This window comes from Syngnathoides biaculeatus, chromosome 5 (genome assembly GCF_019802595.1).
Source record: "Syngnathoides biaculeatus isolate LvHL_M chromosome 5, ASM1980259v1, whole genome shotgun sequence".
Classification (NCBI taxonomy): domain Eukaryota; kingdom Metazoa; phylum Chordata; class Actinopteri; order Syngnathiformes; family Syngnathidae; genus Syngnathoides; species Syngnathoides biaculeatus.
This window is the reverse complement of record NC_084644.1, coordinates 20,830,247-20,845,022: the sequence shown is the minus strand read 5'-3', so window position 1 is coordinate 20,845,022 and position 14,776 is coordinate 20,830,247. Positions and strand designations below refer to the sequence as shown.

The window sequence follows — 14,776 nt, the reverse complement described above, 5'->3', positions numbered from 1 at the left end:
GCCTTTGAAATCGTCCAGGTCAGACAAAATATACTGTTGTTGGAATGTGTGTTTGATGGGTTTGTCATTTTATTAGTGGCTCTATTAAAGTTATAGTCTATTAAAGTCTATTTATTTATTTATTTATTTATTTATTTATTCTTTTATTTATTAAAGTCTATTAAAGTTAGTCTATTATTGGCTTCTATTAAAGTTAGTTGTTTTGAAATCTTAGTATCTTGGTAACCACAGGTTTCATAATGTGTTCTGTATCAACCCACATAAGTGTTGAGTCTGCATTTTATTGATTTTCTTTACTAAAAATAATACATTATGTAATTACAGTGAAGAATTGCACTCTGGTTGGGTTAGGTTGAAATTTCTGACTCACAGCAGGAAGGTTTGGAATCCTGTCCTGGATCCTGCCGTTGGGAACTTTCTATTTAATGTGAATGTTCGCTTCATGCATGTATGGATTTTCTCTGGTTACTCAGGGTTGTTCGCATAAATAAGTACTGTATATTAGATGAATTGCCTTACAGCAAGCTATACTGGACAGCAGTTCAGATTATGTAATGAAAAATCCTTGTCAGCAATTTGTAGTGGATTGTCCTCACAAATACTATATTTTATGCTTTCCCCATTGAAGTAATCACCCGCAGGGGTGGCCAACCAGAGATGAAGAGCCACATTTTTTACTGATACGACAAAGAGCCACATCATACACATCAAAGAGCCATATCACACACATGACCATCATTCCCTCCTCACACATACCTTAGCTCAGCCAGATTAATTGTAAATGTCACACACCAACATCAGAAAAATTTACTCCTACAGACCACAGGCCAGTCATTTTGAGAACTAAAATTGTGTGCTCTCTCACACATACAAACTAGCAGTTCAACAAAGTCTTGTCTTGTATGTCACAATTCTCATCTAATGCAACACTAAAATACAGACAAACAAGCATTCACACTCATCACTCCTAAGGGCAATTTTGAGTTTCCAAGGAGGAAACCGGAGTGCCCAGAGAGAACCCACGCAAACACGCGCAGAACATGCAAACTCCATGCGGGCGGTGCCGGGAATTCAACCCCGGTCCTCAGAACTGTGAGGCCAACGCTCTAACCAGTTGCTCCACAATGCTGCCCAATTAACATTTCATCTAAAAATAAAATATAGCATTATTAAACGTTATTTTGGACTATACTATCATGTTAAATAATAACTTGAGTCCCTGTTTTAAGCTTAGTTGTCTTATTTTAAAGAGTGCACACCAAAACTCAATATTTTGGCACAAAGAGTAACTTTGCACGACACTGGTTAATTATTATTATTTCTTAGATGAATCAAGCCAGATGCTATGATTGCTTTCCATAACCACCAGCAAGGCACAAAGTTAGTGTTTGCAATGAAATGTTGATGTGAATTTTCTCCCAGTTTATTGTGATGCGAAGGGGCTACAGTGAAGTTTGTGAATGTTACACTATTTTTTTCTGTCATCGTCTTTGACAATGTTTTGAAGACTAAAATAATTACTAAAAAGATACAACACCTGTTCACCTTGTTAGCCCTCTCAATTTTGGCAAAGATGTTTTATTGTTGACTTGATCGAAGCTCTGTGTGGTGTCAGCTGAATGTCGGAGGAGGTGGGAGTACTTCAAACTTTTTCTCATTGTGAAAGCCTGCTTTGCATAAGCTTATTCCAGGTGATGCACTGAAATGACTGGTCAATAATTTTAACAAAGTTAAGAGCCGCTTTTGTTTGCTGCTGCCATTGACCACAAGCATATCTTTGTGTGCATTTGGATGACTCTAGACTTGGAAACTGGGAATCAAGATGTATAAATTTGAAAGATTCCAGGAGAAGTGGAATGTCAGTCCCAGTTCAAATTGGTTTTTGATTGTCGCTGTCCAACCCTACTCATGGTGAAGCAGCTAAGCGTTTTCCTGCCACAAATCTTCCCTCTTCTCACATAATGAAAGAATCACACACTGCATGATGTCTTTGTAGATGTGGTGATTTACCATCTGGCCTACACTGAAGGGAAAAACTCGTAGTTTGTACATAATTTGGATTTGAAATAGATATTTTCTCTGAAAACTTTGACATGCCTCCTATTTTGTCCAATAGCATGATTGAAGCACAGGGTTGATTGAGGTCATGCGAGTCATGAAAAATATATCCCTGTTGTTGATGGTCTAGTGCATAATGTTAACACTGAAGATGACAAAATAACTAGCTGGATATCTGGTAAGGAACTCATCTTTTTGTGTCTTGTGTTTGCAGTGGAGCACGTTCCCTCAGAACACTACACTATTCCACTCTCACAGGCTGAGGTTGTAGAGGAAGGAAGTGATGTCACTTTGATTGCCTGGGGGACGCAGGTAGGTGGGCCTTCACATAGTTGACAACATCTCAGTGGGTGCGCTGAATAGTTTGGTTACTGTCTATCTTTGGAACCGTGGACACTAGCAGAAGGGCGTCGTATCAACAATATATATTGGTCAAACCCGGTGGATTAATTTTAACTCCATTACTAGCCATCTGTGTCACTGCAGGGTCGCTCAGCTGGCATGCTTAGACTATATCTGTAAAAACATCTCAGCACCAAAGCTGTGCTTAGCTTTCCACCTATTAACTGCATGTCTGCAGCACACTTTCCATTGTTGATGGTCTTTTCATCAGTGAGCTTTGATTTGTACGGCTTGGTATCACAGAGCCTGTAACTCGCCAGGAGTCAGATTCAGTTTGATTGTTCCCAACCACTTTATCTGGCTTATCTAGGCCCAAATGTACCTTCAGCTTGGGAGGGGGTTCAGGGGACACTGAGAGAAAGCATCACTATTATAGCCTGTATTATTCTTGAAGTGTGTACTTGGCAAAAGAGATGTTCCAGTTAAGTAGTGGAAACAATGGCCTTTCCTTCTGAAATTCACATTTGCTTCCTATTTCACTATTCCTTATCTGCCTGGCTTTCTAAGTAAGAAAGAAAACTATACAAGTGGAGTTTGAGCTCCAAAAAGATAGCTAAGATACAGATAAGGTGCATGCTTGTCATCTGTCTTTACCACAGACAATAATGTAAGATCAACTTGTAGGGGACCTGGATTTGACCATAGTAAATTATGCGAATAATTGACAAAAAAAAAAGCATTATCACGATCAGATTTTTTTTCTTCTTTCTTCTTTTCATTAGGTACACGTAATGAAGGAAGTGGCCCAAATGGCGCAGGAGAAACTGGGCGTGTCCTGCGAGGTCATTGACCTTCGCACCATCCTACCATGGGATGTTGAAACTGTTTGCAAGGTACGGTGCATACAAGTGCTCAGCTTGACCACAAAAGACAAACCCTCCCCCCCCATTTAATTTCATATGAAAGTACATCTACAGTGGCATTATGAACTTAAAAAGTTCTTCTGAGACTAAACAGAAAAAAATAATTCAAGACTTCAACTTCAAAATATTGTATTTGCTGTTTAACAGTTACAGCCATTTTATTGTGGTTATCATGTTATTTGAATGATTACATATCAGTTTGGATGACCTTTTCCCTTTTTATTTCTGTATTCTGTATTCAAAGAAACGGGAATAACCTTTTGTTGAAATTAGAGTACGACTGTGCATGAAAATTTAACAATTAACTATTTTAAACATTACCTTTGTTTTAGAAAATGTCGCAACTGCATTGCTTCACATTTGACCACTCAAATTCATTCTCAACATTCATTCATTCATTCATTGCCGAGGAAGTAGCTTCAACAGGGAACCCCAGACTTCCCTTTTCCCAGCTATTTCAAACAGTCCTTCTTTACCACAACAGACTGATACAAAGTCCGCATCGCTGCAGATGCTGCACCAATTCGCCTGAGATTTCCCAGTCCATTCTTCCCTCACTACTCACTACTAAGATACTTGAACTCCTCCACTTCGGCCAGGATCTCATCTCCAACCTGGAGAGGGCACACCATCCTTTTCTGACTGAGGACTATGGTCTCAGATATGGAGGTGTTGATTCTATTCTCATCCGCTTCACACTCTCCTGCGAAGGCTCAGGAGTGTGATATCCCTGTCGATGAAATACACCATCTTGTCCTTTCTAGAAACTGGGACCACCACTCCAGTCTGCCAGTCCAGAGAAACTGTCCCCCATGTCCACCTAATGTTCCAGAGGCGTGTCAACCAGGACATCCACACAACATCCAGAGCCTTTCGGAACTCCGGGCGAATCTCATCTACCCTTCATCCAATGAACTTTTTAACAACCTCAGTGACCTTAACACCCAGACCATGCTTCCTCTTTGGGAAGCCTTGTCGTTGGAATTGAAGTATTCTTTCCACCGATTCACAATGTCCCAAGTCGATGTCAGCAGCACCCCATCATCATTATACTCAGTCTTGACAGTGCACTGCTTCCCTCTCCTGAGACACCGGAAGCACCTGAATTTCCTAGAAGCAAGCATCCCACCCGATATCTTCAGCTGGGAACAAAATAGTGGGGCATTTCCCATTTCCTGGCAGTTTGGAATTAACACTTTGTCCAACAATGTAAATTCAAAAGTGAATATGGCGCACATATACAGTATATGCTCACATTATGTACAGTATAGGGATACTATTGTAAGAGCTGTAGCCATTGAACATGTTGACAAAGCCTGCAGGCTTTTAAAATGTACTACATATCTGGATTTAAAAAAAGTTGGTTTGATCTACTTGTGATGTTATTAATGTTGGTACCTTTTCTTAACCAAATGAAAAAAATTCTTACGAGTTTACTTCCTGTTGAGCCAGTGATAATCGTTTACGCCTCTGTGTCAAATTTTATTGGTTGCTAATCAGTTGCAGAGGACATAGAAACAAACAACCATTTGCACTCACATTCACACCTAGGGGCAATTTAGTCTTCACTTAACCTTCCGTGCATGTTTTGAGACTGTCAAAGGAAAGCGGCGTACCCTGAGAAAACTCACCCAGGGAATGGGAAAACATGCAGACTCCACACAGGAGTGACCTGGTTTGAACCTAGGTCTTTAGAACTGTGAGGCAGTGCTAAATGGTCATCTGACGTGCCTACCTATAAGCACAGCGTGTATGGAAACTATTCGGAGCTCTTTAAATTTTTCGTCCTTATATTGCATCCATTTGCAAAAATCATTTGTTCATTTATTTCCAGATTAATATGTACATACCACCTCATATTGACAGATAAAAGAAATGTCGAAAATATCAACGTCACAAGCATTCAGAGCCTTTCCTCTGAAACTCATCATTCAGTCTGGCGCCGTCTGTTTCACTTTCCAACAAGACGACTCTAAGCACACAGCTAAAATAATGGAAAGGCTTCAGAACAATTGTGACTGTTCTTAAATGGCACAGCCAGAGCCCCGACTTAAAAACCCAATTGAGCATCTCTGGATAGACTTGAAAATGGCTGTCCATCAATGTTAATCATCATTCAACCTGACAGAACTGGAGACGATCTGCAACGAGGAATGGCAGAGGATCCCTAAATCGAGGTGTAAAAAATGTTCATCATTCCCAAAAGACTCATCGCTCTATTAGTTCAAAATGGTGCTTGTACGGAATAGTGAGAAAAGGGTCTAAATACTTGCTGCTATGTGATATTGCAGTTTTTTTCATTTTTTTAATAAATCTGCAAAAGTTTCAACAATTCTGTAGTTTTTAGTTATAGGGTGCTGTGTGTACATTGGGGGGAGCGGGGTTGGGGGGAAATGAAAAATTATTTTAGCAAATGACTCCAAAATAACAAAGTGAGAACAATTTAACGGGGACTGTCTTTGTGGATCTAGAGAAAGCCTATGACAGAGTACCAAGAGAGGAGCTGTGGTACTGAGCTCATCGTTGAATGTTTTGGAGACAAGGTTAGAGAGGAGACTTCGATGGTTTGGAGATGTTCAGAGGCGAAAGAGTGAGTATGTTTGTAGAAGGGTGCTGAGGATTGAGCTGCCAGGCAAAAGAGCGAGAGGAAGACCAAAGAAAAGGTTGATGGATGTTGTGAGGGAGGACATGAGGACAGTGGGTGTTGGAGAGGAGGATGCACGAGATAGGTTAAGATGGAAAAAGATAACACGCTGTGACGACCCCTAGCGGGACAACCCAAAAGAAAAAGAAGAAGAAATGCTTTCCATACCCACTGTATAGACAGTGTTTCCTCATTTTTTGCTAAACTTCATTCTTCTCCTTTCCAGTCCATGCCTCCATCTATCTAATTGTTCCTCCACCTGATCCCTGCTTTCACTGCAGATCACAATATCTGCGAACATCATGGTCTGAGGGGATTCCAGTCTATCATCAATGTTAGCCTATCCATTACCACAGCAAACAGGAAGGGGCTCAGAGCTGATCCTTGATGCAGTCCCACCTCCACCTTAAATTCTTCTGTCACACCTGCAGCATACATCAAAACTGTTCTGCTCCCCTCATACGTCCTGGACTACTCTAACATATTTCTCTGCCACGCCAAACTTATGCATGCAGTACTACACTTCCTCTCTTGGTACTCTGTCATAGGCTTTTTCTAGATGCACAAAGACATAATGTAGCTCCTTCTGACCTTCTCTGTACTTTTCCACTAACTTCCTCGAGGCAAATAATGCATCTGTGGCACTCTTCTACGCATGAAACCGTACTGTTGCTCACAGATACTTACTTCTGTTCTGACTGTAGCCTCCACTACTCTTTCCCATAACTTCATTGTATGGCTCAACATCTTTATTCCTCTATAATTGCCACAGCTCTGCAAATCGCCTTTGTTTCTAAAAAATGGGAACTAGCACCCTTTTCCTCCATTCTTCAGACATCTTCTTGCCCGCTAGTATTCTGTTGAATACATTGATCAAAAACACCACAGCCACCTCTCCAAATCACTTCCATAGTACCACAGGTATGTCATGAGGACCAACTGCCTTTCCATTTTTCATCCTTTTATTTCCCCCTTACTAATCTTTGCCCCTTCCCTGTCAATCACACTTGCCTCTTCAACTCTTCCTTCTCTATCATTTTCTTCATTCATCAATTTCTGAAAGTATTCGTTACATCTGTTTACCACACTACTGGCATCAGTCAACACATTTCCATCTCTATTCTGAATCACCCTTACCTCCTTGATTCTGTGCAGCAGCCTCCATCAACTTTTTCTTCGCCTTTTTGAGGTGCTAAGTCAGGGCCTCTCTCCATTTTGAGCGGTTGTCTTGGCTGTCTCTGGTGTCTGGGTTCATGTTGGTGGCCTTCAGGTCTCTGTCGACAATGTCGCAGTAGCATAGCCTCAGTTGTTCTGTAGCTCACGCCCCAGCAACCAGCTCGCAGTACACCTTGTCTTTGGGGATTCAGCTATTTTTCATTTAGTGGGCGTGGCCTAGCCATCAGTCTATCCAGCATGTACTCTACACTCTGTCGGCGATAGTGTATACGCTGCGTAGACGTCTGCAAGAAAGGACTTCGGCGTTGGTCACTTTGTCTTTCCAGTACAAATTTTTTTGTACTCAAAACACTCTTCGTTGTTGCGACCGTAATGAATATACTCTGCCAAAACATCTGCTACATGACACATGGAGTTAATTATTGTAGCAGATTCCATTCCATTGAAGCAAGTAATCGATTTATAGACTATTGTGAATATCTCCACTCTTGCTGGATCTCCCATTATTTCCTGTGACCCTCTCCATTGTAAGTCAAGTTTAATGGCCACTGTCGACTGAGAGATGGCTTTTCATACTGACTCTATATGTGTATTATAGTTTCCGTCCCCCCTCAAGAATTTTAGTCTATTGTAATACTTCAATAAAGTATAACCAAACTTAGTTTCTCTCCAGAAAAAGCGCCTCTGACACCTACTTGTTTGATTGAGTTTTGTAATGACTGTGTCCATATTTGGCTAATACTTCCCCCTTTCCTCTGATTGATTGCTCCTGTGTGAAAGACCCACCTGTGAAGCACACGTGTTTGTTGACGGCGCTGGCTCAGGAGATGAGAGATCAGCGGAGGGCTTCGCTTGTGACGTAGATACGCTTGAGAATCTCAAATGACCTAATTTCTGGCATCTCTGCAAAGAAATGTCTGGAGCTCAGGAATGTGTGGACAGTTTTAATTTATATTTCATGTTTACTGAGGCAGCATAGAAACTATTACATCCCAAATACTAGATTGTTCTTTTAGTAAAATATTGCACTTTTAACTCATCTGTCGGTTTGAGTTGCAGATTATACAATCATACCAAGCTCATGTTTCATTATAACTGTTTTTAAAAATGATTTATGCTCTTTGGATAACACTATATAACAGTCAAAGAAGCAAGGTTGGACTGCATCAGGGATCAGCTCTGAGCCCCTTCCTGTTTGCAGTGGTAATGGATCGGCTGACAGATGAGGTTAGACTGGAATCCCCTTGGACCATGATGTTCGCAGATGATATTGTCATATGCAGAGAAAGCAGGGAGCATGCAGAGGAACAATTGGAAAGATGGAGACATGCACTGGAAAGGAGAGGAATGAAGATTAGCCGAAGTAAAACAGAATATATGTGCGTGAATGAGAAAAGTAGAGGGGGAAGAGTGAGGCTACAGGGAAAAGAGATAGCGAGGGTGGACGACTTCAAATACTTGGGGTCAACAATACAGAGCAATGGAGAGTGTGGTCAGGAAGTGAAGAAACGGGTCCAAGCAGGTTGGAACAGCTGGCGAAAGGTGTCTGGTGTGTTATGTGACAGAAGAGTGTCTGCTAGGATGAAGGGCAAAGTTTACAAAACAGTGGTGAGGCCGGCCATGATGTACGGATTAGAGACAGTGGCACTGAAGAAACAACAGGAATCTGAACTGGAGGTGGCAGAAATGAAGATGTTGAGGTTCTCGCTCGGAGTGACCAGGTTGGATAGGATTAGAAATGAGCTCATTAGAGGGACAGCCAAAGCTGGATGTTTTGGAGACAAGATTCGAGAGAGCAGACTTCGATGGTTTGGACATGTTCAGAGGCGAGAGAGTGAGTATATTGGTAGAAGGATGCTGAGGATGGAGCTCCCAGGCAAAAGAGCGAGAGGAAGACCAAAGAGAAGGTTTATGGATGTGGTGAGGGAAGACATGAGGGCAGTTGGGGTTAGAGAGGAAGATGCAGGAGATAGGCTAAGATGGCAAAAGATGACATGCTGTGGCGACCCCTAACGGGACAAGCCGAAAGGAAAAGAAGAAGAAGAACAGTCAAAGAAGCTTCTGTAATTAATTTTCATGAACAAAACCAAGGAAAACGGCTCTTGAAAACAAATTTGTCTGCACTTTAACGTGTACTTCACATACAAGAGTATGCGTGTGTGTGTTTGGTGCCATGTTGCAGTTGGCTCTGGGAGGCTCTCATCTGCCTATGTGTGCAATTGGATATGTATTCCATGGGAAAGTGACCTTAGCCTTTGAGTTTTTGCCAGGTCATTGACTGCCAACCTTCGTGAGGCCACTTTGTGGGGAGTACTGGAACTGACTCATGGACTTTACAAAAGCAAGCTAAATGGATGGTTTGAAAAATCAATGAAGGGAGGAGCAAAGAAAAATACGAGGATGAGACCAACCGCATCATGGAGGAAGGACTCGGTCAGGAAAGCAGAAGCAGGAAGTGTACTTATGTAGAAAGAGACTGATAATAGAAGTAGTGTTGGATGAAATACCAGTGGCAGGGTGAAACGTCTTGGTGCTCATTACTTTGGGAGTGTATGCTAATGGTAGTAACCATGACATTTTGCTTTCAGCCTTTGGAACATTTCTGGGATCAAATAACATCCCTATTAAGCACAATGTAACATTGAAGGCACCTAGAGCTGCTTCCCTGCCCAACAATCATGAGTCCTCTGTCAGAGAAAGGAGGAAAATTCATTAGTATGGATTAACAAACCTAAACTGTACAGTATGAAATTTTGGCGCAACAAATGAACAGGAGAGGCATCAATAATTGGAGACATTTTTTTTCTCTTTATTCATTTCAGACATACATTGCTAGGTTCTTCAGTACCTTGACCTGTCAGTTGATTGCCCAAGTGGTACATTCAGGTTATTTTGCATTTACTTAGTGTGTTCATCTCATTGCCGACTGAACAAATAGGTTTATGGATGATGCAGTCAACATTAGTGATAGGCGAATACGGTTTTCTCCGAGGCAATGACAATTATTAGTAGTGAAGGAGGCTGATAAATGAAGCTATTTATGTTTCATAGAAAGGAAAATATTGGCTTCAAAATTTAAAATAATAAAAATGGCAACACTCAACTTCATTTAAAAGCCTGTAGGCACATTTATTGAACACCTTTAAAGATTTCCAGCTTTTATTTTTGTCTTAGAAATAGTTACTTGTTTTAAAAATGTAAAAAAAAAAAAAAAAAAAAAAGTGCAGTCAAGCCCCGCGCTCAGCAACATGTATTAGAATATTAAATGGACACTTTCACAAATACTGGAAGTTTTCTATAACAAATAGTTATCAAATTCCAGTGTTCTGTATTTTTAACATTGATCTTTTTACTTGACAATAATAATAGTTTAAAGTTCAAAAACAAAATATGGAGGGAGTTCCCAGGGTCAGGAGTGTTTACTATAAAGTTAACTAACTTGCTCTCTAACTCTGACACACCATATCCTTCTTACTTTTATCACTGTTTTCTATTGCTATTGTTACCAACTCTGTTTCAAGTAGTTCAACCTCTCCCCGAACCACTCTTGTAGTTGACGTGGCAAATTAGCAGCTGGGTAGGTTTGACCTTGCGAGCTTACCTCTTCAATTTGTCGATCACCAGTTAGCGCAAAAAGACAAAACATTGGAAGATTTCTTTATTCAATGAATTGAATGTGCAAGGCGACAAAATGATTAAATGTACAATTACTGTAAGCACCTTTACACCATTTACACTAACGGGCATGTCTGAAGGGACTGTGTCTCTGTGTGTGTGCGTGTGTGCGTGTGCGTGTGTGTGTGTGTTGTGTGTGTGTGTGTGTGTGTGTGTGTGTGTGGTGTGTGTGTGTGTGTGTGTGTGTGTGTGTGTGTGTGTGTGTGTGCATGATATATATAGCTAGATAGACCAATAAAACCCTTAATGGGGTCATAATGATGGTACAAGTATGCTGTGATTTACCTTTGAAACATATATTTGCTCCATTTGGCAGGACCTTCTCTGTCCCGTATATGAGACTGACAGCGTTGTCCATGCATTTCATGGCTTTTACTTTACTGTGTTGTGGGTGGGACAATGTTGGAGAGAAGTCACAGACAGAGGCTCGCAGTGGCTGCATCAGAGCCAAAATAACCCGGGATTGAACAATCTGCCATCTCTTGAAGTTTGCAGATGACACAGAGGTCATTGACCTCATTAAAGACTTGTCTTCTTTTCCTTTTGGCTTGTCCGAAAAAATATCTCGGAAAATGGATGGAATTGATATAATTCTTTTCCAGAATTGGTATTTTAGTTGTTAAAGTTCGTTGTATCAGATTGTTTCCCAAGGTCAGAGGTAGATGTCTACACTCTCCTGGGTGTCTTAAAAGTTCAAACTTGATTGTTATAAAAGCAATCTTAAAGCTTGAAAGTGACGACACTGTTTTCCTAAGTTGCAGTGAACAGACGTAGCGTTTGTCTGGATCAGTGAGAAGATTATAGTATATTATTGGTTTTATTCTATGACAAACGGGTGGAGCAGAGGCATCCTTATGTGGTAATGGCAGGTTATAGAAAACCCAAATCCCTGACCTTGGAAGGGGGAGGCCTCTAATGTCCATAGTTGTCCCTTTGGTTCTCTCCAGCAACCTAAAAAAAAAAAAAAAGTTCATACAGTTCTATCGTATCCATTTTACACACTGTGATACAGAAACACACACCCATGGTAACAAGCTGGTGTAGCATACTGAATTATGCACTCATCCACCCTTACTTTGCCTAAGTAGTTCCCCTCCCCCCTGTAATTCTCACATTTTTATTTGCATGAACATCATACAGAGTTATGCACAAAAGTCACACACAGACCACACACGAAAAAGTGATGGCTTTATTGTGGTATGCAGATAGTTGTTTGGATTTTGGAAAAAAAAAAAAACATCCTCTTCTGTCCAGCCTCCCAGTCATCATAAAACTGTCTGGTTCAGTTGATCTGCAGGCCACTTTAATGGCGCATTACTTACTAAGCGCCTTAATAATTAAATTGAGTAACTGGTTGCTTTCGTGTAAAAATTTTAAGGGAGAATTGGTTTTATGCAACTACACTTATACAGTGTCCTGCGATGCATGTAAATATTTTCTTTCATCCATGTGATTTTATTCTCAGGGGATTGAATCAATCACAAGTGGTCTTCTTGTGTTTTCTTCTTTGATGTTTCAGTTCTTATTTGAGCAGGCTTCATGTGTTAATTCGATAAACTGTCTAAGCCTGCTTGCATGAGAAGCAAAATGTTGTCTTAACCAGAAATGTTCACTTACTATCAATTCAATGTCCTGAGCTTGTTTTTCCTATGATATTTGCATTACTGAGTGTAGGATTGCGTTATAATCAAAGAATATAGTTCATGAATTTTAGGAGAGAGATTTTGTCACTAAATATTTATCAGTACGGGAGGCACGGTGGTGCAGCTGGTGAGCGTTGGCCTCACAGTTCTGAGGACTAGGGTTCAAACCCCAGCCCCGCCCCAGTGGAGTTTGTATGTTCTTCCTGTGCCTGCATGAGGATTGTGAGGATAAGCGGCAAAGAAAATGGATGGATGGATGGATGGATACAGCTGCAAATAAGTGTTCGAACACCTGTCTATCAGCTAGAGTTCTGACCCTCAAAGACCTGTTAGTCCGCCTTTAAAAGTCCACCTCCACTCCATGTATTATCCTGAATCAAATGCATCTTTGTGACGTCGTTAGCTGCATAAAGACCCCTGTCCACCCCATACAATCAGTAAGCCTCAAACTTGTAAGGTGGCCAAGACCAAAGAGCTGTCCAAAGACACCAGAGATAAAATTGTACAACTCAACATGGCTGGAAAGGGCAACGGAGAAATTGCCAAGCAGCTTGGTGGGGGGGGTCCACTGTTGGAGCAATCATTAGAAAATGGAAGAAGCTAAACAGGAAGGTCGATCTCAATCGGAGTGGAGCCCCATGCAAGATATCACCTCGTGGGGTCTCAATGACCCTTAGAAAGGTGTGGAATCAGCCCAGGACTACACCACAGGACTTGGTCAATGACCTGAAAAGAGCTTGGACTACCGTTTCCAAGTTGACTGTTGGTAATACAGTAAGACATCATGGTTTGAAATCATGCATGGCACGGAAGGTTCCCCTGCTTAAACCAGCACATGTCAAGGCCTGTCTTAAGGTTGCCAATGACCATTTGGATGATACAGAGGAGTCATGGGAGGTTTTATGGTCAGATGAGACCAAAATTGAACTTTTTGGTCATAATTCCACTAACCGTGTTTGGAGAAAGACAAATGATGAGTTCCATCCCAAGAACACCATCCCTACTGTTAAGCACGGCTGTGGTAGCATCATGCTTTGGGGGTGTTTTTCTGCACATGGGACAGGACAGCTGCACTGTATTAAGGAGAGAATCGCCGTGGGCATGTATTGTGAGATTTTGGGGAACAACCTCTTTCCCTCAGTCAGACCATTGAAGATGGGCCGTGGCCGGGTCTTTCAACATGACAATGACCAGAAGGACACAGCCAGGAAAATGAGCTACCAGTGGGGGCAGGAGGGTGTGGTGGTGATGATGATGCTCCCAAACCGTTTTAAGGTTAATGTTATGTTGCCTCCTATATTTAAAATACAGAATTTTCTTTTTGTGCGCTGTATTGTCTGTGCTCCCATCCTGGATCAGGCTGTGCCAAGGTGGAATTTTAAAATTACACACCATCTCATCCTGCACTTTCTACTTTGGCTTCAGACTAGACCTTTCCCACTCGGAAAAGAGAGAATCTCGTCCGGTTTAACCACTTTTTCTTCGATTATTATATTATCCATTCTAAAACACGTTGATGGGCTGCGTAAGTACTAAAATTTCTAATTATGAGTGTACGGCTTTAAGAGGCGGGGGTGGGCGAGTGTAAGATAACCTAGGAAAAGAGTGTGGTGGAGCAGTGGTCGCTGTTAGAGAGAGTTCCGTGTGCTGCCTAAAAGAAACTAGTGGCTTCTTTTTATTTTTTACAGTATGTATGTGAATTGTGCCCTTCGATGTAACAACCAGTCATCCCTCACTCACTGAATCTCATTGTAAAATGCCACACACTGAATAACTGTATGTCATACTTTGACTCAAGACTGCATCAACGTTGCACAATTGCGCACGCGCGCAGTTTCGAGGGACCATTGGCTGATGTCTTTTTTATTTTGACTCGCAGTCCCGCGATCAACTGAGACTGTCTCATCGATAGCGATCGACTGATTGAGCACCCCTGCTATAGACAGAAAGTGAACAGAGTGACAGTGTTTCCGGTATCAACACACATCCCATAATGCAACAGAACAGAAAAGAAACGCGCCCTTACAGCTTATTGGTGTTGGTGAATCACGTGCCCCCCCACACACACTACATAACTAGTTTCAAAATAAAATCCATAAAATAAAACAAAATATGAGAACATAATTCAACATTGTAAAGTAGAAATTAAAAAATAAATATAAAATATTAAAAATAATAAAATATTTTGAAAATGAAAATCAAAGAGGCTCTACTCACAAAAATGCACTTGAATAAATGTTAAGCATTTGGCAAAGATTTACAGATTACACACATGGTTTAAAAGGGAATATATTGCCAATCAAGTTTCCATTTGG

At 41.1% G+C, this 14,776-nt stretch overlaps 1 protein-coding gene across 3 annotated transcripts in view; it reads left to right on the top strand.

The window, feature by feature from the left end:
- The window catches only part of bckdhb (branched chain keto acid dehydrogenase E1 subunit beta), an 85,381-nt gene that overhangs the window by 48,288 nt on the left and 22,317 nt on the right, over positions 1-14,776 (top strand). For all 3 annotated transcript variants that reach the window (XM_061821101.1, XM_061821103.1, XM_061821100.1), the window contains 2 exons: positions 2,273-2,370; positions 3,183-3,293. In XM_061821101.1, coding sequence (XP_061677085.1) covers positions 2,273-2,370; positions 3,183-3,293 — 209 coding nt within the window. The remainder of the gene's footprint in view (positions 1-2,272; positions 2,371-3,182; positions 3,294-14,776) is intronic.